We start from the raw sequence: 27,042 nt of genomic DNA on the forward strand, positions 1-27,042 counted from the left end.
TTTCTTAAACCAATGAGTAAAAATGGGTGGAAGACAACCTAAATCCATTTATTTACTTAGTAGTGAATGATTTAGCCCAAGGATACTTCAAAAGTATTTTCTGTATATGGAACTGAGGTTTTGTGAATAAGTTTGGAAAAGAAACCAGAACGGTCTACCATACATTTTGAGAGAAATTATCCAATTAACCTGGGCCAGCTTAGAGAGTAGCTATGGGAAATTTCTTGTATTTTGGCTCCTTCTCGGTTCCACAACTGATTGAAATGACAAATTAGCACTTGACAGCTGATATGTCCACCAAGCAATGGTTTACAGGGTGCCTTCATTATGACTACATTGAACCAAATTAAATCTGTCTCTTGAAAATCTGAACTGGAGACTGTAGGAGTCAGGTAGTTTGTAAAAGGAGCAGAAATACAAACACATCTAGAGTGGAGCTTGTCAATGTGTACACACTGGAGTTGAGATCTCTGTTTCTGAGACTACAAATACTAGAGATCCTGACCAGTCACCTAAGTTTGTTGGTCAACTAGAATAACTACTGCTGTGTCTTTTAAACAGTCTCATCTCAGCAAGGTCTGCATAGTGGTGAAACAACTGAATAGTCATGTAGAATTCTAAGCATCACAGTTTAAATAGGATAACCCCAAACTGCGGGGTGTTCAGAGAATGGCAGGTAAAAAGATCTGATTTTTGAATTTGAAAAAGACATACTTGAACATAGTGCTCATGCTTAGACCAGAGAAACAGAGTGTGGAGGGTATAAAGATATACTCAGAGAGATCTGAGAGAGAGATTGAGTGTTGTATATTCTTGGCAGCTGTAGAAGAAAGGCAAGCAGATTCTTTACAATCTGAGCCACCAATCTGCCTGCAGAAAAAAGGCCAATGAATAAAACAGACAGGCGGTAGAGCTATTTACACTCAACTAATGAAGAAATTTTCCAACCTTTTGCTGACATGTGAAAACTGATCTTGGATGATAAAATTGTAGTGGTATGATATTTTAGGCAAGATTTCATTGGATAATTAGATATTCTTCAATTTAAAGAAAGTATTATTGTCCAGTTTTATAAAAACTTTCTTTTTTAGAAAACTAGGCTAATTGTCAGAGCTGGACTTACCATAAACTTTAGAGTTCCTCATTTGCAGCTGGCTTCCCTGGTGGCTGAGAAGGTAAAGAATCTGCCTCCAATTCAAGAGGCATGGGTTCTATCCCTGGGTCAGGAAGATCCCCTAGAGAAGGGAATGTCAACCCACTCCAGTATTCTTGCCTGGGAAGTCCCATGAACAGAGGAGCCTGGCAGGCTACAGTTCATGGGTTCGCAAATAGTCAGACAAGACTGAGTGACTAACACTTTCACTTTTAAGTGTTTGGGAAAAATCCAAACAGCTTTCTTTTTGTGTTTATGTATTATTTTACTTAAAATAGTCCCCCTATTATAAAAGTTCAAAGTCTCATAAAATCTGAATTGTTAATAGTGATGATGCTCACAGGATTTAAAACTATTCCATTCATATTTGAATCCACAAATTTGAATGACTATTCTAATTTATGTATATGAAAGCTTTATTATGTAGAATGAGAACAAATTATTCATTTGTGACACACAGATGAAAAAGGAACCAGTGTAATGAACTCTGGAGGTATGCTACCTCATAAAGTGTCAATTCAAGTATAAATATGAAATAGTACAGGAATTAAAATGCGTATTTATTTTCTTGGAACAATGTATTTTTATCATAGATCCAGGCACACAGTAGGCATCCATTCAATATTTGTTTCTCTATGGGGATCTTGCATTTCTATGATTTTTTTTACACTTAATTTTGCAGTAGAAACTGATATTTAATATTTAAATTAACTGATTTTTTTGTAAGAATTTCAGATAAGTTGATGTTTTACTCGGTAGAAAATATATTTTTATGTTTTAATAGTCTCTCAAGGGAGATCTACTCACATTAACAAAAAACAAAAAAGAACTAAAATAGGAAAGCAAACAATAAATAAAAGTAATGTTCTACCTTTCATCACAAATGAGTCAAAAGTAAGTTTTTGCTTCTTTTTATTAGCCCATTTTTATAGCTGTTCATTGTGCTATATTTTGTAAATGGCTGGAATAAAATATGTTTGTTATAGTTTTTTTCAGAAGAAATGATTATTTCTGTAAAATGATGTTCTCATACCCTGGAGAAGGGGATGGCTACCCACTCCAGTATTCTTGCCTGGAGAATTCCATGGCCAGAGAAGCCTGGCAGGTTACAGTCCAAGGGGTTGCAATGAGTTGGACACAACTGAGCAACTGATACACACACACAGTTAGTTAACACATTAGGTAAAAAAAGTAGTCAGTTCTCTCATTTGAGAATACTTAATAAAATTATTTTCAAAGCTGATAGTTTTGGCTTTAATCAAGATTCCCTTTCATGCAGCTTTATTTGGGATTGTGCTCAGTTTTCACTCATAGTTTCTGCTGTCTCCACTCAAGAAGTGGTCATTGCTGTCATGTAGGATGACACTGATCCTTGCAAGCTTCAGCCGGAAACCATAAAACTCTGTTGTGACTTAAAAAATAGAAAAGAAGTATAATCTTTATGATAACATGACCTAAAACAAAGATAGTTTTAACCCTAATCTTTCACCTACCCACTCACACAGACACCACATACACACACAGAATATCACACAAATCCTTTCCTAGATGTTATAATTTCGAGGCTTTAATTTTAGGGTTTTTGGTGCATTCTATTCCCATAGAAGTTTACACTGTTCTTTGTGACTAATTGTTAATAGAAACTAGGGAACACCTCCACGCGCCTTCATCTATTTTCAGTTGTGGTGTGTCTCTGAACCATATGCCTAAATGTTTTTCCACTTCCAGTTTATATCTGCATTAATTATCTTCCAAGAAAGTAGTACAAATTGGTACAAAACTAATTCTAAAGAAGTTAATTGATGAAACAGAGAAAATTTCAGGTTTCTTAATTATATCTAGAGCCTACAAATCTTTAGGATTTTTATGTGTTTTTAAGTATGGCTTAAGAAGTGAATTTTGTATTACAGAGTGTAGTTTGAAACTTTAACAGTTAGGTGTTTAAACTTTGTATCCTTGCAAAGTTCCAAGGATTGTTTGGACAAAATCTCTAAGTCTTTTCTGTTTAAACATCATTATTATTATTTAGTAGGTTTTAATTTTTTAGTTGGTAAAATCTTAGTTTACTTTTTATTAATAATTATTTTATTGTACAGTTAGATTCATAAAATAGAGATTATAAATAATAAATGGAATTTTTATGTCAGAGTAATGCTTAGCTATGTAATTGCACAGCTTGAGATGTGAGGTTTGGGACTTGTGGTATTGGTTTAAATTTTTTCTTTTAAGTGAAAGTCACTCAGTCAAGTCTGACTCTGCAACCCCATGGACTATACAGTCCATGGAATTCTCCAGACAAGAATACCGGAGTGGATAGCCTTTTCCTTCTCCAGGGGATCTGCCCAACCCAGGGATCAAACCCAGGCCTCCCGCATTGCGGGTGGATTCTTTACCACTGAGCCACAACGGGAGTTCATCACTAATAGATTCCTAGTTGTTAAGTCCTGTATGACTCAGTTCAAGTATCTCTTCTTAGTGACATTTCTCAACAGAATTAAAAGACACTTTAGTGTCTGTTGATGATAATGCACCTGTCAAAATTATAAATTCACAGTTACATGCTCATACTTTGAGAGTGATGACTTGATATTCACAAAGCAACTCATTAGTTATTTTAACAGGAACATATTTTGGTGAGGAAATATATTTTCTACTTCCTCAAAGCACTCACAAATTTACTTTAACCTCACATTACTAAGTTACAACTAGTTTTTTTAAAACCTAAAATTTAAGTGATTGGTAGAATAACATAATTATATGTTTAGAAAATGCTTATATTACATATGAAATTTTCTTAACTAAATTTTTTGACATGAGTAACGTTTCTGTATATATTACATTTACTTAGACATCTTCGTTTTGGCAGTCTCTAATTGAGAAATACAAGTACTTTTTTTAAGATTTAATAACTTATTTATTCTTGGCTGCGCCGGGTCTTGATTGATGCACTGGCGCTTTCTCAAGAAGTGGCAAGCCGGGGTTACCTTTAGTTGCAGTGCTCAGGCCTCTCATTGCAGTGGCTTCTCTTGTTGTGGAGCAGGACCTCTAGGGTGTGTGGGTGTCAGTAGTTGTCTCAGTAGTTGTGGCCTGAGGGCTTAGTTGCTCCCTGGCATGTGGGATCTTCCTGGACCAGGGATCAAACCTGTGTTGTCTACAGTCGCAGGCAGATTCTTAACCTCTAGACCACCAAGGAAGCCCCAAATACAAGTACCTTTTTATTTACTTAAGTTTATTTGACCCATCTAATTTGAAACTTTCACTATACTTTAAATATTCTAAAGAAACATGCCCAACTGAAAACGATAATTGTGAAAATCATCGAATTGTTCTACGAATCAGTTCACTCACTGAGTCATGTCCGACTCTTTGCGACCCCCCGGACTGCCCCACGCCAGGCTTCCCTATCCGTCACCAGCTCCCGGAGCTTGCTCAGGCTCATGTCCATCAAGTCGGTGATGCCATCTAACCGTCTCATCCTCTGTCGTTCTCTTCTCCTCACACCTTCAATCTTTCCCAGCATCAGGGTCTTTTCCGATGAATCAGTTCTTCAGTTCAGGTGGCCACAGTATTGGAGCTTCAGTTTTAGCATCAGTCCTTCCAATTAATATTCAGGACTGATTTCCTTTGGGATTGCCTGGTTGGATCTCCTTGCAGTCCAAGGGACTCTCAAGAGTCTTCTCCAACACCACAGTTCAAAAACATCAATTCTTCAGTGCTCAGCTTTCTTTATGGTCCAACACTCACATCCATTCATGACTACTGGAAAAACCATAGCTTTGACTAGACAGACCTTTTTCAGCAAAGTAATGTCTCTGCTTTTTAATATGCTGTCTAGTTTTGTCATAGCTTTTGGTGCCACAACTGAAATAAAGCCACAGCTGTGTTTCTGCTTTGAAAATTATTTTGAATTGTGAGTGAAACATTTTACTGTCTAAACTCTCTGCAGCTACAGATCAAATGCCAATTTCTAGTACTAGTGATTTACAATACAATTATTATAAAAATTCATTCATAATTTTTTCTATGATAATATTTTTAGATAGTAATTTTTTCTCATAATCAAATCATTATATGTCAATGTTAACAGAAGTATGAGACTGTCACTTTATAATGTTGGTTAGGAGGAGTGATATTCTTAAGGGCCAAACTTAAAGTTAAGACTATTTCAAGAATTCATACTTGGTTCAGAAACAGAACTTTTGACTTCATAAAACATTTGGACATTCTTTTCCTCTCTCATAGTTAAATGGCTTTACTGCATATGTGCAAAATGTTATAAAATGTTCCTATTAATTACTTTTGAATTAATCTCAATTTAAACATATAAGACTTACAGTGAAATAAGAATATTGCAAATGGTAATAGCTCAATGTACACAATCTCATTTTTGATGACTAAGTAATTATATAGACAATATTGTAAATATTTAAGCCAGTAGTCTTATGCCTAATGCCTTTGTTTCCTACATCTCATTGTTTCTTTCTCTTAGATCGGGGTACTGTGCAGAAGGTGGTGGTTCTTCCTACTAACAGCTCTGCTCGCGGTGAGCTCATTCTGGAGGAGCTGGAAGTCTTTAAGGTTTGAACGTCTATTCTGTTAGCATCAGCCCATGCATGAAAAATGGAATTCTGTAATCTTATGACCACTTTGGAGGAAAAAAATTGATAAAAGATCAAATAAATGAATGTTATAAATTTTTGAGAGTAGGAAACACCAGATAAAATGAGAAGTATAGAACAAATATTTTTCTGAAGTCATTTTTTACATTTCAAGTTATCTTAAAATTAAAAAATTAGTTTTTTAGCTCCCATCACAACTTGAAGAATTTTGATGTCATCATTATTTTTTTTTCAAATGAGTTCTTATGGTCAAGGTCTAGACTATCTGCCCTGAAAGGGCTTTTATCATTTGCTTTACAAGCCACTGAGACCCAAATAGTTCCTCAATAATGATTGTTAGAAAAACTTTCTCATATTTTTTTGCCAGGAACTTCAAGAAAAACTGCTTTGTTTTCTCTTGTTTTATTGCTTTCAATTCAAATGTCACTCTAGTTAAAACAAACATTGTTGTCTCTTGAAGCTTAGAATTTCATGTTCTGTCTAAACTTGGAATTGCATTGTTTATTCTCTTTGTCCTTGAATTTGGCATAAAAAGAAATGAAAACACAACCAAAAAAAGGCCCATAGAGGAAAATTCAGGCCAGGTGACGCTAGTGGTAAACAACCCTTTGCCAATGCAGGGCATGGAGACGAAGGTTTGATCTCTGGGTCAAGAAGATCCCCTGAGGAGGTCATGGCAACCCATTCCACTATTCTTGCCTGGAGAATCCCATGGGAGCCTGGTGGGCTACATAAGGTCACAAAGAGTCAGACATGGCTAAAGCAACTTAGCACACAGGCACACACACACCTGAGCCTGGAGAACAGGTACATGGTGTCCTGAAAACCCTTCTCTCCTTAAGGTATATGTCATTCTATTGATAGTTCAAATGATCCCTCTTAGCTGCATTTGGAAAAATGAGTAAAGCACAGCCAGATTTTGAAGAAACATTGGTATGGAATTAATTCTACTGCAAACTTCTATTTCTGACTAAACTAACTAAGAAACAATGGTCATGGACACCAAAAGACCAGAGTGAGCTTGTACTGGAGTAAAAATAGCACTTCAAAACCCCTAAGTGCAAATTATTACTAGTCCAGAAAGTTGCCTTGTTCAGTTGAATGAACTCAGAATGTATTAATATATGTTCCCACAGTCACCAAAGATACTGGATTTTAAGCACATAAGTGACTAGGATACAATGATGTTAGATTATGCTAATACAGTTTAAATATGAAGAAATATTTTTAAAAAGCCAATACAGAATCTGAGTAATTCTGGCAGTTTCCCATTATGTTATTAAAGTTACAGTTTTTAACGTTAGACTAACTTTGGCATCAGGTTCCTTGTGATTAGTAGATTAATATTGTGCTCACAAAATATTAATCATGTGCATTCAAGTGCCATTTCTATGCCTTGCTTTGTAAAGAAATGTCGCTGGATTAACCAAAATCACATTTTACCGAAGAATACATATATTTTTCTCATTCAGTTCAGTAGGGGCAACATGAATGGCCAAAATAATATGAAGTATCTTATTCAGTAGTTTTCTTGAAGATAGCAAAAAGGTTGTATTTCAGCACTTCATTTTTAATTCTGAAATATCTTTTTTTGATAATCAGAAAATGTTAATTGAGTTTTACACAAACTCAAACATATACTCTATGGAAAGGTCTTAAAAATGTGAGGTATTCTGATCATGTGCTAACTACTTATGATCTGTTATATGAGTTATGCTGGTATTATCATCATAAAGAATAAACTCTCAGTGGAAAAATAGAGTCAGTCAAAATGCATGTGGGGGGGAATCAACCCAAGAGAGACTAAGGATGCTTGAGCATTCTTCCGGATGTGTGTGCCAGTGATTGATATGGCTAAACTGAGAGACACAGTTACCAAATAAAGTTACTGTCTTCAGCATGGTGTTTGTGTCACATTTTTTGAGGTGAGGTAAAAATAATTGGGTGTGTATGATATACTGTGATGGGTACTTGAGGAAATAATACATTTAAATTGGAAAAAAATCCTTAGCTAAGTGTCACACTGATATACTGCAGAAAACTCCATTTAACTTTTAAAAACCAAGCACTTTGTTTTTAAAGAGCACAGAACCATAATATCTTCTTTAATCCTCTTTTCAGAACTTTTTCTTAAAATATGCCCAACTTCCCTAAACTTAACCTGAATTCGAAGTACAACTATTAATATTTCCCTAGGTGGATATAAGTTACAAGTCTTGCCCTGTATGTGTGTGCATTTCTAAATGAATGTCATGATTTGTTGCAATCAAGTATTTAGAGATATCACTATATTCTCTTTTAAATGTTTGTATGAACACATAACTCCAGAAAGTAATTATGGGCAGAGTTGATTTTGGCAGCATGTGCACACTTAAGTTACTCAGATGAAGCTTCACAAAACTTTATCACATTATCACAAATCTAATCTTTAATCTTTAAAAGGACTAATGATATGTAAGAAGTAAAGTTAAGAACAGAGAAATTTTTAAAAAGGATAACTATTTAAGATAACTTTTAGGTTCTTTTACTAATTCACACTTATCAAAATAAAACCTTACCTAGCAACATTCTTTTGTTTTCAACTAAGAGGATTAATAAGTGTACAGGTCAGTCACTCAGTTGTGTCCAACTCTTTGCAACCCCATGGACTGCAGCACGCTAGGCCTCCCTGTCCATCACCAACTCCCAGAGTTTACCCAAACCCATGTTCATTGTGTCGTGATGCCATCCAACCATCTCATCCTCTGTCCCCTTCTCCCCCTGCGCTCAATCTTTCCCAGCATCAAGGTCTTTTCAAATGAGTCAGCTCTTCGTATCAGGTGGCCAAAGGATTGGAGTTTCAGCTTCAACATCAGTCCTTCCAATGAACACTCAGGACCGATCTCCTTTAGGATGGACTGATTGGATCTCCTTGCAGTCCAAGGGACTCTCAAGAGTCTTCTCCAACACCACAGTTTAAAAGCATCAGTTCTTCAGTGCTCAACTTTCCTTATAGTCCAACTCTCACACCCATACATGTCTAGTTCAGGCAAATACTTCTTTTCATAGCAGCATTTGACAGGTGAACAATAGTGTCTTATGCAAAATGCTTTTGTTGTGGAGGAATAAAATGGAGTACCATTCCACTGCCCCCCACACAAGCACCCAGATCCAATCCTGAATTATTCATTGCATTCAATATTTCACATACAGTTTTTTCAATTATCTCAAGTTTTGCTAATTTTCATTCATTTCTAATGACTAGATTGATAGATGTGTTATAATTTCTACTAATTTTTTTAGTTTAGGCGTATATTTATGTAACAAATCTGTCCTTATTTTGAACAGAAGAAATGAAGTTTATGGATAATTATTGCTAAACTTTGAAAATATATGTGCATATAGAGAGAAATGATTTCTTGAATTTTAGCATAAAAAGTCTTTTCATGTAAAATCCTTTTTAAGGATTATTTGAGCAGCTAACAATTTTTTTTTTATTTTTTAGAGTCATGCTCCTATAACAACAATGAAAATTTCATCCAAAAAGGTAAAAACAACACCATGGTTATTTTCTTTGTATGTAAAAATTTTACTATTGTAGAAGAATGTATTTTATAATTTTGAAAATTTAATTTTAGTATTAGCAAAATAATTAATACTGTTCATAATATACCACACATTTAATTTTGATATGGAATTTACTAGCTTTAGTGGAAGACAAATTAGGTTTATTTTTGTACAGAAATTAATTAGAGTAGAATATATATGTATGTGTGTGTATGTGTGTATATATATATATGCAGCAAGATATTCCAGTTTTTTAGTATCCTCTATTCTTAAATATTACAGTGTGTGAAGCCAACCAAAATAAAAATAATCTTTCTGAAGAAAGAATTTAGCATAATATATGGGCTACTATAACATCACAAGCATTCTCAGGGACTTGAAATGCGTAATCAATCCTCTTTTCCTCTTTTGAGTTCCTGCTACTGTCAAATGTTTCAAATGTGCAGTGCATTCTTTTATGCTTATTTCTAAGAAAGTACTATTTTATAAGGTTTACATGTCACTTGAAAATCTGAATGTCTCAAATCTAAGCTATATCAGGCTTCAGGATTTGGGGAGTAAATGTTTTACTATGATTTTATCAGAAATGTTTGATCTAATTTGCACCTGCACATGCTGATACACAATGATCATGGAAAGAAAAAGCTCAATTCCAGTCTCTACATTTGCAAAACATGCACCTCTCCAGACCCCAAAGGCACTATCTCTTAAGCAAATGTTCTAAGGGGCAGAGCAGTTTAGTCAAAAATGAGATAGGCTTCAGAATGAGACTGATGTGCATTTGAATACCAACCTGACCCTAAATTATAAATAAATTATTTAACTTCACTGACCTACATCTGCCTCTGCAAGGTAATGCTTTTCTCCCAAATGAATTAACTTATATAAATTGCCTAAAATAAAGTGGTAACTCTTGTTGTAAGAGCCTAAGACTTATTTTTCTTGGAATATGGAATGAAGTTTTTATGTGTTAGCATAACTAATGATATAACTTTGGTGTTCTTCACCATATTTGGTCTGTTATAGATAAGTAAGTATTCCAATCAGTCTTGTACTGTTTTCACTTGACTAAATTTTATGAAGAAAAATAAATAGGGTACAAGGAAGCTAAAGATCTCATCTGTCAAAATGTTTGCATGGTGCATAACAAACATTTTCCCAAGTAGCAAGAAGCCATTTGTCATTTTCCCCAATTTCCTAGGGAGCTGATCTCAAGTCAGAATTGTCTTTGAAGTCAGCAGGGAATCCTTTTGTTGAAATGGATTTAATGGAAAGAAAAAGTATCAGAGCAAAATTCAAAATGGACACAAAGCCATTTTTGTGATACTGTAGCCCAGTATACAATTATAGATTTCAGCTCCTAATTCAACTGGTAAACTTGAAATACACAGCCCACTCCATTAAGTTACAATGTACAACACACACATACACAGGAAAAACCGAGTATTAAATATGTCTCAACTTCTTATAGATAATTTAAAATCTTTAGTTAAATCAATTATATTCAAGGCAAGGTAACTGATTTGGGGGGAATTCATTTTAACAACTACATATTGCACTATTTTTTAAGTGTGAAAGAACTGCAGATTGACAATGGTATTTTATATATACTTAAATTCCATGCCTTCTCTAATGCTCAAACTAAAAAATTTATTGTTCATTTTATACTCTTCTGTTTTCTAATTTATCCTTGCATTCCATGACAGAAAATAGATTAATAAAAAAGTTTATTTATAGAATGAAATTACCTGTATCCTTTCCTCAAATAAATAAATTTCTTTGAAATATGTTAATGAAGCTAATGTACTATTTGTTAATGTACTCAAAAAACATTTATTTATTTATTTATATATTTATATATTTATATATTTATTTTATATATTTATTTATTTATATTTTATATATTATATTTATAAAATATTTCTAGGGAAATGATTATTATTGAAACATACAATTGTTTTCTTATAGCTTGAATATCTCAAATGGGGATCAGTAATTTTCAGCCTATTTTCTGAAAAATTTATTGATCTGAATAAAGTATTTTATATTAGGCACAGTAAACTGAGATGTGATTCAAATGATTAATTAGAATTGAAAATGTATAAATTGCTAGCTTGTTCACTGGTAGTTTACTCTATTACAACTACTACTATTACTTAATATTCATTAAACACTTAGGTGCCAGAAACTACTTTAAGCAATTTGTGTGGAATTAGTGCTTATATTGTTCTTACAAAACATGTATGGAGTAAGTGCTACATAGTCCAAATCTTACCAAAGAGGAAGCCGAGATTTAGAAAAGTTACCCAGTAAAATTTTGGAGGCTGGGATCTGAATCTCAGAGACATGCCTCCAGAATCTGTTAGACCAGTGATGCCCTCACTGATTTAATTTTGAATCTATAAATAATTTGCAAATGTACATGTTTGTGCACATGTGCATATATTCAAGTTCGAACTTAGAAATTCTCTGTTAACTTGAGTTGCACATCATTAGTCCTTTGTAAAATGAGGACTCTGAGTTAGAAACTTATATCTTCAACTCCTGAGAACCACTTTATACATAGCCAAGAGAACTGGGGCAGTATCATAATAAGCTCTTGACACCACACAAATGAAGGAAGATGGAATCTTTATTTATAACCTAGGCTCTTGAAGATCTGTGGATCATACAGAACATTTAAAACATGTCTAAATATAAATACAGTCTTCTAAATAGTTTTAAAATCGCTCTAATGAGTAATAATTCGCTTTCAAAAGCAGGTGAAAACTGTTTTAAAAATTTTATCTAATACTTACTATTTTTTGTCAACTTAGAAATGCCCTGCATTTTAGACTTGACTTTTTACAATTTGCAAGGTGATGAGTTGCCAGTCTTGAAGAATAAGAACACTCCCTTGTGCTTGGCCAAGAGACAGCATTCAAAGAGAAAAACAAACATCACAGTTTAAATCTGTAACACATCAGCTCAAATCTGAGAGAGCAATGAATCTCAACATCTAAAACATATTACCATTGTACATGGTGCTCTGAGTTTTGTTTTTTTTTTTTCCCCAAACAAGTCAGGTAATGTTATAGGCATATTAACATAGGGAAATTCTATTTATTTTGGCGTTAAACCCTTCTGTACTTTGCTTCTTGTTTTTAGTCTGTTTCAAAATGCATCCAAGGGTCTGTGGGCATATATTATGTGTTCCTGCTGAAAGTTCTCTTTTAACTTCCACATCTGAAATAAATCACTGTCATTCTTCTGATAGCAACAGCTGTATGTGAGCTCCAATGAAGGACTTGCCCAAGTGTCTCTGCATCGCTGCCACATCTACGGGTCAGCCTGTGCTGACTGCTGCCTGGCAAGGGATCCTTACTGTGCCTGGGATGGCCATTCTTGCTCTAGGTTCTATCCAACCGGAAAGCGGTGAGTACCGAATATTCAACTGAAAATCAAAATCAGCATCATCAGATGGTTAAGCAGTGCTCCACATTATTGGAATCAGTTCTATTGCAGTATCCTGTAAAAATGACACTAAAAGTAGTAGCTGTGTTCAGCACCATATGTAGTCTCCAAATAAAGAAAATGGCCACTCATAAAAAACAAACTTCAAAGGATACAGAGGGCTGGGGGTGGGGGGAGGGGATCGATTTTAACTTGGGATTCTCACAGAAATATTAGAGTGCAGTAGTTTGGGAAAATTCCTTTTTCATTTTAAAGTTCCTCTGCAACACAATCCCCCACCTGCAACCCCTAAAATATTTCAAGCAGCGTTTGACTTTGACATTTACCCAATGTTTATCTTCTTTGTTTTATATGCTTCAGATATCCTTAAATCTAACGTTCCTAGGATTTCCTTGTGCCATTTAATTCCTCTGGAATCAAATGCTTGTCTTAGTTCAGGCAACAGGAGCATCACTCCAGAATGGGTACCCTGAGTACTTTCAAAACCTTGATAACCATGCTTTACCCCCTATAATGGTGAATGTATAATTATTGGTTAGATTAAGAGGTTCAGGTAGTCTGAGGCACAGTGCTTTTTAGCCAAGAGAAGACTTAGGAAGGAAACCCTGAACCAACTTGCACCAAATTGGAAGGAAACACCAGTAATGAAATTATAAAGCAATGAGTATGCGGAATTTAGGATCAGTCAAAGTCACAGCTATTTTCACTCAAAGTTTAGTATGGGTCATGATGAGTGACAAGAGGAAAACCTATGAAACATAGGGTCATCAGGAGATAGCAAATATGACTAGCCTTGAGCACCAATAATCTTTCAAGTAAAGTCACTGGAGTGATGATGTTTTATAACTCCTTTTTCTCAGATATAAATACAGGTCTTTAAGGACTTGACAGATTAAAACAACCCAGCATTTCTGCATATCAAAATTATTCTGATCCTTTTATGCATTCAGTTCAGTTCAGTTCAGTCACTCAGTCGTGTCTGACTCTTTGCGACACCATGAACCGCAGCACGCCAGGCCTCCCTGTCCATCACCAACTCCTGGAGTCCACCCAAACCCATGTCTATCGAGTCGGTGATGCCATCCAACCATCTCATCCTCTTCGTCCCCTTCTCCTCCTGCCCTCAATCTTTCCCAGCATCGGGGTCTTTTCAAATGAGTCAGCTCTTCGCATCAGGTGGTCAAAGTATTGGAGTTTCAGCTTCAACATCAGTCCTTCCAGTGAACACCCAGGGCTGCTGTCCTTTGTTATGACATTATTTGGGAGAATAGCATTTTAGAGAGAGGCACCAGAGTCCTTAGAGCTGGAGCGTGCCAAGATTGTCCAAAAAGCAACACCAAGACGAATGAGACTATCTATACTGAAATGAGCCAGGGGGAACGTAGGAAGAAATGGGATCAGAATGCCAGATGACATAGGATTTAGTAAATCAGCAAAGGACTTGTATTTAGAGTTAAGTGGAAAATTGCTGAAGGGTTTTTGAGCACAGGAGTAGTATTGTTTGAATTTTGTTTTAAAAAGTTCATCTGGTGGGTTTGGCTGGGATCGAAGCCCTGAGATAGAAAGAAAATGTGAGGAGAGAAAATAGAAGGTGCAAGATAATTAGACTACTAACTCATGACCAAAGTGAGATAAAATGGTGGCTTGGTAGAGCTGGAGGTGGCCAAAAGTCTTCTGATTCTGGATAGGGCTCACAGAATCTGCTAACATGTTACATGTTGGGATGTTATAGAAATAGAGGACTCAGAAATATGCCAGTTTTTCAGAACTGAGCATTGGGAATATGTGCATGGCATTTCCTGAGAAAGAGAAGACTGTGAAAGGCACACGTTTGTGGGGAAAACGATGATGTTAAGTTAGTGATACCTATAAGGTATTCAAGGGAGATGTCATATAGGCAGTTAGACATCTGAATCTGGAGTAGGGAAAAGTGGCCCAGATAATTTCAAAGTCTTCTGTATTAAAGGCATAAGGTATGATGAAAAGTCCCACTCTTTACCCAGAAGATTTTAGTATCTGTTTTCAAAGACCCATATTCTACCATGTTATTTTAAGATTTAATTAGGAGGTCTATGGCCTCTTTTCATTTCTGCATAGACTTTCTGGACCTCATTATCCTGAGATGTCTATACTGGGCTGGAGTTCTGCACCTGGACACAAAGTATGAGGGAAGGAAATTCTAAATAATCTCAGATAAAAAATGATTTTTGTGGTATTTTTTTACTATATTTATATTCATTCACAATTATGATAGCAGCAATATTTTTTAACTATTTTCATAACTATTACTAAAGCAATAATTGTTTTTTCTTGGTAAGCATTTCTAAAAATTGGCCTATCTAACAACCAGAAGGCTACCCAGGTGGTAAAGAATACACCTGCCAATGCAGGAAACGTGGGTTTGATTCCTGGGTTGGGAAGATCCCCTGGAGAAGGAAATGACAACTCATTCCAGTATTCTTGTTTAGGAAATCCCATGGACAAAGGAGCCTGGCAGGCGACAGTCTTTGGGGGTCACAAAAGAATCAGATACAACTTAGGGACTAAAGAACAACAAAATACTTGAAAAAGAACCTTCAATCTATTATTAAACAAATTTAGTGCTCAAGGGAACTGAAGCACTACACTTTCTAAAGCAGAAAGTGATATACGAACCACCAGTGAATCTTACCATAGTCCTATACACAAATCAGCCTTCTCTATGATGTGAAGGAATTGAAAATGAGAACTCCTTCCCTGCAAAATTTTCAGACATTGGCTTTAGCCACCAAGCATCTTTATTTAACAAACAAGAACTATTTCACAATTAAAATTCCATACTATATATAAAAACTATCATTGCATATTTGAGATATTTTTTACATTATAGAAGTTTCTGCTAAAATATGAGTTAACTCATTTGTTCTAATATTCTCCCACTAATCTTTTCTAAAATGTGTACTTAAGCATAGATTCTACATTGTCATCCTAATGCAACAAATTGTTATTTTAACCATATGCTCATAATAAACAAAGAACTGAAACATTCTTGAAATTTTTAATGTTGCAATATAATGTGCATTATTAAATCTGTATCATGGGTTTTCTACTAGAACTAATAAAATAATTTAGTAAAGTTGCAGGATACAAAAATCTATTGTTTTTCTATACACTAAATTGCCAACATTTGCTGGATCATTGAAAAACTAAGAAAATTCCAGAAAAATGTCTATTTCTGCTTTATTGACTATGCCTAAGCCTTTGACTGTGTGGATCACAATAAACTGTGGAAAATTCTGAAAGAGATGGGAATACCAGACCACCTGACCTGCCTCTTGAGAAATCTGTATGCAGGTCAGGAGCAACAGTTAGAACTGGACATGGACCAACAGACTGGTTCCAAATAGGAAAAGGAGTACGTCAAGGCTGTATATTGTCACCCTACTTATTTAACTTATATGCAGAGTACATCATGGGAAATGCTGGGCTGGATGAAGCACAAGCTGGAATCAAGATTGCCAGGAGAAATATCAATAACCTCAGATACACAGATGACACCACATTTATGGCAGAACATGAAGAACTAAAGAGCCTCTAGATAAAAGTGAAAGAGGGGAGTGAAAAAGTTGGCTTAAAGCTCAACATTCAGAAAACTTAAGATCATGGCATCTGGTTCCATCACTTCATGGCAAATAGATGGGGAAACAGTGGAAACAGTGGCTGACTTTATTTTGGGGGGCTCCAAAATCACAGCAGATGATGATTGCAACCATGAATTTAAAAGACGCTTACTACTTGGGAGAAAAGTTATGACCAACCTAGACAGCACATTAAAAAGCAGAGACATTACTTTGCCAACAAAGGTCAGTCTAGTCAAGGTTATGGTTTTTCCAGTAGTCATGTATGGATGTGAGAGTTGGACTATAAAGAAAGCTGAGTGCCAAAGAATTGATGCTTTTGAACTGTGGTATTGGAGAAGACTCTTGAGAGTCTCTTGGACTGCAAGGAGATCCAACCAGTCCATCCTAAAGGAAATCAGTCCTGTGTGTTCATTGGAAGGACTGATGTTGAAGCTGAAACTCCAGTACTTTGGCCACCTGATGTGAAGAGCTGACTCATTTGAAAAGACCCTGATGTTGGGAAAGATTGAAGGCAGGAGGAGAAGGGGTTGACAGAGGATGAAATGGTTGGATGACATCACTGACTCAATGGACGTGAGTTTGGGTAAACTCTGGGAGTTGGTGATGGACAGGGTGGCCTGGCGTGCTGCAGTTCATGGGGTTGCAAAGAGTCGGACACGACTGAACTACTGAAGTGAACTGAACTGAGCTGAATAACAAACCAGCAGAAAGAAAAATTAGGGAAAATAGTCCCATTTATAGCTCCATCAAAAAGAATATTTAGGAATAATTTTAACAGATAAAAGATTGAAACTGTAAGTCATTGATGGAAAAAAAATTGAAGAAGACACAAATAAGTGGAAAGTTTTTCTATACTCTTGGGTTAGAATATTTGATATTGCTCAAGTGTTTATACTACCCAAAACAATAAACAGATCAAAGATGATCCCTATCAAAATTCCAATGACATTTTTCACAGAAATAGAAAAAATAATCCTAAAATTTGTATGGAACCACAAAAGACCCTGGCTATCCAAAGCAATCTTGAGAAAGAAGAAATATGCTGGTTGAATCATGCTCCCTAACTTCAGACTGTACTACAAAGCTATAGTCACCAGAAGAGTATGGTATTGGCATAAAAACAGGTACATAGATCAGTAGAGGAAACTAGAGAGCCAGAAATAAACCTAGGCATTTATGGTCAATTAATTTACAACAAAGGAGCCAAAAAATACACAGTGGAAAGGACAATCTCTTCAGTAGACGGTATTAAGAAAACTTGACCTTCACATGCAAAAAAGAATGAAACTAGACTATTGCCATACACCACATCTGAATATTTACTCCAAATGAACTGAAGACTTGAACATAAGACATGAAACCACAAAACTCCTGAAAGAAAATGTAGACAGTAAGAGAACTCCCATGCTTTAAACCATTCTAATAGGTATAAAGTGATATCTCATTTTGGTTTTGATGTGTGTGTGTGTGTGTGTGTGTGTGTGTATACACACATATATAAGATATTCCTTGATCTACCCTTACCTGTATTTGGCTGGCATACTGGGAGTTTCATTAAAACTATCTATACTATTTAAATTATCCACATTATTCCCAAACTTTTTAAAGCATACAGTTATAGTGAATGCAAAACATGTTTGCTGTAGGAATTATTTCCTAAATTCCCTTATGTAATAGTTATTTTCTTTGCAGATTAAATAGTAATAATGAAAATGATAATTTGGAGTATTTTTATCTTATTTAATAGTGTTAACTAACTTTAGTTTTATTTTAGATGGCACTATCTAACTGGAACACAAAGATCATGCAGAAGAATTCATAGGCATAAAAATCAAAGGCTTGTCCCTTTGTATGGAAACAAAGAAGTACAGCTGTACTTGGAAATCAATGGAGGCTGTACTTTGACATAATAAGGTTGTTAATGTCATTGGCTCAGTAGTTTCTCTTTTTAAAAAGATATTTTTCATAGTAACATTTTACTGTTTTTCATAGTAAACAACATTAAGCATTTTTCCTCTTTATCCTCAAGCACATTAAATATCTGTGCATTTGTATCAGTTCAGTTTAGTCCCTCAGTCGTGTCCTACTCTTTGTGACCCCATGGACTGCAGCACGCCAGGCTTCCCTGTCTATCGCCAATTCCCGGAGCCTGCTCAAACTTATGTCCATCGCGTCAGTGATGCCATCCAACCATCCTATCCTCTGTTGTCCCCTTCTCCTCCTACCTTCAATCTTTCCCAGCATCAGGATCTTTTCCAGTGAGTTGGTTCTTTGCATCAGGTGGCCAAAGTATTGGAGTTTCATCTTCAGCATCATTCCTTCCAATGAATATTCAGGACTGATTTCCCTTAGGATTGACTGGTTGGATCTCCTAGCAGTCCGAGGGACTCTCAAGAGTCTTCTCCAACACCCCAATTCAAAAGCATCAATTCTTCGGTGCTTAGCTTTCTTTACAGTCCAACTCTCACATCCATACATTATTACATACAAATTACAAATTATTACATACAAATTTAATCTCAAATATTATTTATTCTGGATATAGACATGTAGTTGGAAATGTTAAAACAAGATAATCAATTTACCCTTCAAGTGAATATCTGCTTTTTACACAGTAAGAAAATAATTTCATTGTTTATCTAAAAGAACAGACTATAATGGAGGAAACTTTGACATCTTGAGCCAAATTCCCAGTCCCGCATGCAGTGAACTATGACTGTCTACCATCATGCTTTCACAATGTTCTACAAATACCTTAAAGGGAATCTACACATATAGAAGGGGCTTCCCTCGTGGCTCAGACATTAAAGAATCTGCCTGCAGTACAGGAGACCCAGGTTTGATCCCTGGGTGACAGATATAGAGAACTCAGATGGCTGCCTTATTGTTCTCATCATTAAAGCAAAGCCATAACAATGTTTTTCTATATTTGAAAGTCTGGAAGGTAAGTGATACTGCAAATTCAGATTGCTAAGCATGAAGGCCCATGTACTTGAGTAAGCCATAACCTAGTGCTGATCATATGACAATAAATTAAATCATTATGAGCAATAATGCTTACTTAGAGGACTGAAAAGGACCAGTTCAACTATAAGAACTATCATGTGGTTCTCATGTAATATATACTCACAGGTTGACTGGTAGTAAATAATTGTTTGACTTCATAATATACCAAACACAATGCAGTAAAAACCTGACTTAGGATCTATTATAAAGTACAGTATTAATCATAATTCCTCAGACAAGAGTGACTTCCACTAGTTTGTGTTTGTAATTGTAGAGAAATATACAACTGAATAAGGATCATGTGGCTTTTGGGGGAAGAGAATCCTTAAATGACTCAAAGTTTATACCTATATTTCATAAATAGATTTATACAATCCTTTGATTATATAAACTATTATCTGTTTGCCATAACTTTAAATTTTTTTCATTATTATTGACCTTGAGGTTAATTATAGTTTGAAAATTTTATAAGCCCAGTGTTAATATTTTCCTTCTCTTACTGAATATTTTAATTTATCATTAAGGATAAAATATTAAGAGAAACTTAACTAGCCCAGTTAAATGATATGCTCATCCATATATACTTTTCAGAATTGATAACAGACAATCAGTTTACCCCCTGTTAATCACAGTAAAGAACATTCTGTTCCTTCTTCTTTATAACAAGGTTCACGTCCACAATTCATTGCTAAGGTCATTTCAATCACTCTGTTTTGATTTGTTGTACTATGTAATACAATTGACACTATAAGTGAATCTAAGACAAGAAATTAAATAGTTTGCAAATAATTTTAAACTTTTATTTAAATAGTGAACAATTTTAAAAGGATGAACTAAAATTTTGAAATGCTTAAGTCGATGATATGTAACAACTAAAGGCAATGAGTGAACCTTCTTTGGATCCTGAGTAAACTTTAAAAAATGCATAAGGGATACTTTGAGTATCACAAGTAGTGAAATTTCAATATAGAATGTAATTTATATGATATCATTAAATAAATATTGATATGGTTAGTATAATAATGATGTGATATAGACAAATTACTCATTCTTAGAAGATACATACATTTAAGGGTATAAAATTATCATGTCTGCAACTTATTTTCTAAAGATTTTCATATACGTGCATATGTAGTATATATATATAACATTTACTTGGGTATGAAAGAGCACATAAATATGGCACAACAGCAGTTTATGAGTGTTGGTTACCATCGTTCATTGTATTTGTGTATCCACTTTTCTATAGTCTTGAAAATTATCAAAATAAGAACATGAAGGAAAATGCTTAGTCTAGTAAATGAAACATTTTGCTTAACTTTATATAAATATTCATTTTCTTTGTTTCTCTTGCTCTGGACACTTTTTAGTGTATCTGGAAATGATTTGAAAGTATTGACTTTTGTAAGAGAAGTATATTTATTTAAGAAAAAATTAGAAAGTGGAAGATGCTAGTAAGTTTATACTTTGGAGGTTATTGTATTAGAAAATGTTCTAAGACTGTCTCTAAAATAAAAATCTACCCTATTAATTTGGAATCTAGCATCTATGCTATATATGCTAGAAAGTATATATAATAGGAGGTTCATCTGTTGAGTGGTAGATGGGGAGACTGAATTAATTCAAATTGAAAACAAAGTGCCCACATGATATTTGAAGAACTGAACAAAAATTACAGATAATCAGATGCTTTTTCTCTGTGAAACCTTAGGCAATCATAACATTGCATATTTTAAAATGAAGTCTTTTAAGTACATCATAATTGGCACTGTTAATTTTAAGTCACTTGTATATATTTCTGCACTTCATAGGAGGAGCCGAAGACAAGATGTGAGACATGGCAATCCACTGACTCAATGCAGAGGGTTTAACCTAAAAGGTAATTAAAGGTGCTCAAACTTGGTAAAGACTAGCAGTGCTCCATGTCATATTTCAGTAAGGGAAATCTGTGATAAATCAAAATGTGTCATGTTAAAGAAAGATTCACTATACATGTTAGAGGCATTCATGTATGGTCATTAAAAATTAAATATTATTTGTACGTATACTAAGATTTATGGAAAAGTCCAGGAACACAGATATCCTTGGATATGTCATTTGGTAAGTCTTTCACAAAGATCGTTGTTATAGGTTTTTCTAGCCATTATTTTCTTTTTGAAGAAAAAAATACACTTTACTTTTGTTTACCACTGAAGAAAAAACAACATCTTGTTTGTTTGTTTTCTCCTGTGATAAATGGCATAACAGAATTTACTATTTTAACCATTTTAAAGTGTACAGTTCTGTGGCATAAAGTATATTGATGATGTTGTACAATGAGCCCCACCGTCCATCACTGAAATTTTTTCATCATCCCAAAGTTAAACTCCATACCCATTAAACACTAACTCCGTATTCTCCCTTCCCCACCTTGTGGCAACCACTGTTCTAATTTCTGTCTCTATGAATCTAAATGTGCTAAATATCTCATGTAAGTGGAATCATACAATATTTGTCCTTTTGTAACTGGCTTATAGGCCTAATGTCTTCTTTGAGACTTCCTGGGTGGTTCAGTAGTAAAGAATCTGCCTGAAATGTAGGAGACGCAGGTTCTGTCCCTGGATTGGGAAGATTCCTGGGAGACGGAGATAGCAACCCACCCTAGAATTCTTGTGTGGGAAATCCCATGGACAGAAGGAGCCCAGCAGGCTACAGTACATGGGGTCCCAAAAGAGTCAGACACAACTTAGTGGACTAGACAGCAACAATGTCTTATTTACGGTTCATTCATGTTGTAACATGTGTCAGAATATTTTTCCTGTTTAAAGCAAAAATGTAACCCATTGTGTGTGTGTGTGTGTCCATCAAGGAACACTTGCACTGCTTCCAATTTTTGGCTATTATGAATTATCCGGCTCTGAATTTTACAGTTTACAACCATACCATATACTTTAAGCAGTCCGGCCATGTGTCTTACGATTAATCTAATTCCTTTCTTCCCAAACTGACATGGAGACATTATGTTATAATTTTCCCACTGAACCCCTCCCTCCACCTCCACCCCACCAGCAGAGAGACCTTCCTCGAGGCTTACCAAGGTTCTGTAATTAACTGTTAACACAGACTCCTGTTGCTAACTTTTGTGAGCATGGGCCTTTTAGTTTTTATTTAAATAATGATATTCTTGTCACTAACTACACAAACTACAAGAAGAAAATTAAGACACATTTTGCCTAATTGTTTCATACATCTAACTAAGGGAATAAATCCAGATTACTATTTCTCTGTTTGCTGAGTATTTTATAAATCTGTGTGTCAGTTCCCACTTAGAGTAGCAGTAGTTATAGTGATAAGAGTATTGGCAACACAGGTAATGATGAACAAACCTCAGTGTTGATTTTTGTGTCAAAACTTGAGCGAAGTGCTTTTTTAAATAGATTATGTCACTTACTGCTCAAGAAATTATTCTAAAGTAGGATCTCTTCCTATTCACACTGTATGAATGAGGTTTCTGCCCATGTCTAAGCTACCACATAACTATACTGAATACTCTTCCTAATTTAAGATTTCAGTATAAGAATGTCTGAAAATATCTGTTTTAGAGCCAAGTAAAACTGAAGCACAGAGATGTTATATAAGTTCTCTAAGGTTATACAGCTGGTAGTGATGAAGTCAAGATTTTGCCTCAGGTATTTCTGAGGTCAAAGATTATTTTCTCAACCATTACATCCCACTGTGGCCACACCTTGCTTTCTGCCTTTGCCCAGTGTTTCTGAATTTCATTTGAATTTCATCTCCACTGAGTGTGGAGTTTAGGGGTGGGATGAACCTGGCCTTGGTATTGCCTGGCACTTACTAACTCTTTGCCTAGGATATGTTTTTTCATAACTCACAGCCCATGAAAGGCTGAGAAAATGTAATTCACAAAGATGTTGTAATAATTAAATGTTCAAGGTGATATTAAGTGCATTCCTTGGTATAAAGTAATTCTTGATTAAATATTGATGCCCTTGTATCTTTCTCTCTTTTCTTTTAGGTTAAACACTCCAAACAATGTATAAACTTATTAAGTAATTAAGACTGCCTTTGGGCTTTGCTTTAGTTGCTCACAATTTTATGGAGAAATAAACATTTATATAAGGGAATATGATCCAAATTCCATTGCTTCTCTCTCATTCTCTCTCATTTTATTTTTGCTCTTCAGCATACAGAAATGCAGCTGAAATTGTTCAGTATGGAGTAAAAAATAACACCACTTTTCTTGAGTGTGCCCCCAAGTCTCCACAGGCATCTATCAAGTGGTTGTTACAAAAAGACAAAGACAGGAGGAAAGAGGTGAGTAATGCGGGAGAGCAGCAATCAATCAGAGCTTTGGAAAGAGCATTAAATCACCATCTCTCAATGAGGCACAGATCAAACAAAAAAGGAAGGACATATGAACATCCTTTAGTGTCTTTGGGATGACAAGTGCCATCTTCTTTAAAATCCTTTGTCCATGGAGTTGATGGATTAATTAGAAATCCTGAAAAAAAAAAAAAAAAGAAATCCTGTCTGCCTGCTCACCTCCATAACGCAGTGATTAAAGCAAGAGCTTGCACACTCAGATGGGGGTACTGATGTGAGGAAGCAGTTGTAAAAGAAACAAGATGTGCGCAAATCCGGAAGCCAGGTTCTCACACAACAGCACCTTTGTGTGATTCACAAGATAAAAGGGGCTTTTGAAAAAGTTCAATTTTCCTCAGCAAGAAATTCCACTTAACTATAACCTTTATGGTAAAGAGCATTTTTCCGCTATGTGGTAATCTGTTTCCATTGCTCTATTATTCATAACTCCTGGGGTTTTGTTATAGGTAATGTGTGGAATCATTATTTATGGGACCATTGCCTTTATTAAGTGATAGGTAAGAAAAGAAAACTCGACTTTCAAATGAAAGGACACTTGTATTAATCTTTCACTGAATATAAAGAACTGTTTTAAAAGGAAAACATTGTAAAACAGCATAGAGTGAAATATTATAAATAATGAATTCCATAATATTGATGTCACATTATCCTAACTAATGAGAGGATAAGAAGAAAAATACATAAGTATATATAAAGCCTTAAAGTAGCCTAAACTGCAGTGGTATTAACAACATCACAAAGTGTGATGGAGTGAAGGGGAAAATAGAGCCTTCGGCACTTGTGTGTTTTCTGTTGTACACAGTTTCCATACTACGTATTAGGTTAATGAGAGCTATGTAGAATGGATACAGTCCTAAGCTAAGCATTGCATCAGAATTACTAAAGTAGATGTTGGCTCTTTTTGAGGAAATGCTTTCCAACTCTCAGACCAAAGATGTTATGAGCTGTTTAGGAAATTTTGTGTTCCCTGTCACAGGAATATGAAACCATAAGCTGATGACCACTTGCATAAGATGAGACTTAAATATCTGGGGAAAAGATGGGCTCAGTGAACTTCAGGGCCCCTTCTTGCCACAGAATTTCATAAAATTTTTTAAATTTGTTCATTAATAAAAGATATTGAGACTTGTTTTGGTGCTATCAAATCTATCACCAAATTTGTCTTGAAATATCTGCAATATAATTAATTTTAAATTATTTTGAATGAATGTGGAGCATAAGAATGATTGCCTTACAAACTACTCTGGGGTAGAAGTCATAATGTATGATGATGATGATTATCATACAGAAATGGAATTCTTAGGCTTGAACATGTCGGGTGGACATGAACCATCCTTCCAAAGAAAGTCTGTATATGTGTATGTGAATTGGAAAGCCACAACTCAAACAGGGGCTTACCTAACATAGATAAAATGCTGTTCTTTTATTCAGTAGAAAGTTCAGTGGAAAAATACATAATGGATGAATGTAATTTCTTTTATGTAAAATTAAAATACATGAATATATACAGGCTTGAATACATGTCACAGAAATTAACAAATGAAATTTAAAAAGGAATGTATCATGTGTCTTATCTCTTTTATTCCATTATACTTATAATGTTTTATTTCAGAGGTTTCAAAAATGTGGAGACACATATGGCTATCTTGTTTTTTCTCCCAATCTCAAAAGCAGAATACTATAATTTAAGATGATGAAAAACCTCAACTCTAATTATGAAAATCTATTCTGTCCAGAATTTAAGCATAGCACACTTCCACTCACTATCACTTTAGTTGAATAAACTATTAACATTTAATGAAATTTATCTTAATTCTTCCTCAGTAGTTTAGGCAAACATACACATATTTCTCACATTGATGATGTGTAAATACTTAACTTTTTTTTTTTTAGTAAGACAAGTGGTAAAACTTTCAGAGAAAAATGCAGATAGTTCATATTGAATAGCATAAAGTGAAAACTAAAAGCCCTCCTCTCCTCCACTTCAGTACTCATTCCCATTTCTCAGAGTATAGGCTGCTAAGAATTGTATAGTCCTCCAACTAGTCTCCGTAACTTTCCTGTTTTCCTCTCTCTCCTTCTTTGCATCTCTTTCTCTATGAGACACGCCCACACATACACACACAATTTCAATATTAGTACATATGGAGCTCCCTTATTTTTCTTGGCTGCATAACATTCCACTCTATGACCATACTTTGCCTTTACTAAAGCTATCTACTGATTACATTATTTCTTGTTTTTCCTCTTACCAAAGCATCATCAAGTAGGGACTTCCCTGGCAATCCTGTGGTTAAGACTCCGTGCTAAAAAAAAAAAAAAAAAAAAAAGACTCCGTGCTTCCACTGTAGGGGGCATGAATTCAATTGGGGAACAAGGATCCTGCATGCTTATATGGTGTGGCCAAAAAATTATTTAAAATTTTTAAAAATTAATGAGTGAATATCTGCATATTAGTTAGGCTATGAATTTTATATAAATTCCTATAAAATATCTGCACTGAATCTTATATATAAATATTAATGAATATTATCAAATTAGCCTCCAAAATTTTTCTCAATTTCATGCAAATAGAAAAGACTTTCTTTTTTATTTCTGAATGCACTATACATTATTTAAACTATTTTGAAGGCATATTAAAACTTTAAAAATTAAATGCACATAAAAGTTTTGCTTTATATGTTTCAGTCCTTTTTCTTAATCTCTCGTTTCTAGTTCTGTTTTATTCTTATTTCAGTGCTATATTTTTCGTTTTTGTGCTTTTGTATATGAGTTACTTTTTATCTAAAACAACCTATCTTTGGTTTGTATTTCATTAATAATAAAATACTTATTTATATAGAAATTTATCATTTAGAAAAATATTTCACATTCGTTCTCTTATTTTTCTTTGGGTCAAATTTCTTTCCCTCAATGAAAGAGCATTCCTGAGTATATATATGAAGGAACTACTTACCGCTTAGGTTTTTATGTGTTCACTGATAATACTAAGCTAGCCCTGTAAGGAAATGGATTTCAGGATTTAGCTTACATCCAGAAAATAATATTTTTTCCGGCATAAGCCTGTAAAATAAATAGTCACCTCATAGCTTCTTTGGACAAGAAAATGGCAACCCACTCCAGTATTCTTGTCTGGAGAATCCCATGGATGGAGGAGCCTGGTGGGCGTCCACGGGGTCACAAAGAGTCGGACACGGCTGAGCGACTTCACTTCACTTCATAGCTTCTTATTACTTTTCCTTGAAAAGTAAAATCACTTGGA

The 27,042-nt window shown here is 34.8% G+C and overlaps 1 protein-coding gene across 1 annotated transcript in view; it reads left to right on the forward strand.

The window, feature by feature from the left end:
• Positions 1–27,042, forward strand: part of SEMA3C (semaphorin 3C) — a 197,328-nt gene that overhangs the window by 166,811 nt on the left and 3,475 nt on the right. The window contains exons 13-17 of the mRNA XM_043872373.1: positions 5,643–5,731; positions 9,257–9,298; positions 12,575–12,732; positions 21,209–21,276; positions 23,581–23,711. Coding sequence (XP_043728308.1) covers positions 5,643–5,731; positions 9,257–9,298; positions 12,575–12,732; positions 21,209–21,276; positions 23,581–23,711 — 488 coding nt within the window. The remainder of the gene's footprint in view (positions 1–5,642; positions 5,732–9,256; positions 9,299–12,574; positions 12,733–21,208; positions 21,277–23,580; positions 23,712–27,042) is intronic.

The sequence above is a fragment of the Cervus elaphus genome, chromosome 18 (genome assembly GCF_910594005.1).
Source record: "Cervus elaphus chromosome 18, mCerEla1.1, whole genome shotgun sequence".
Classification (NCBI taxonomy): Eukaryota; Metazoa; Chordata; class Mammalia; order Artiodactyla; family Cervidae; genus Cervus; species Cervus elaphus.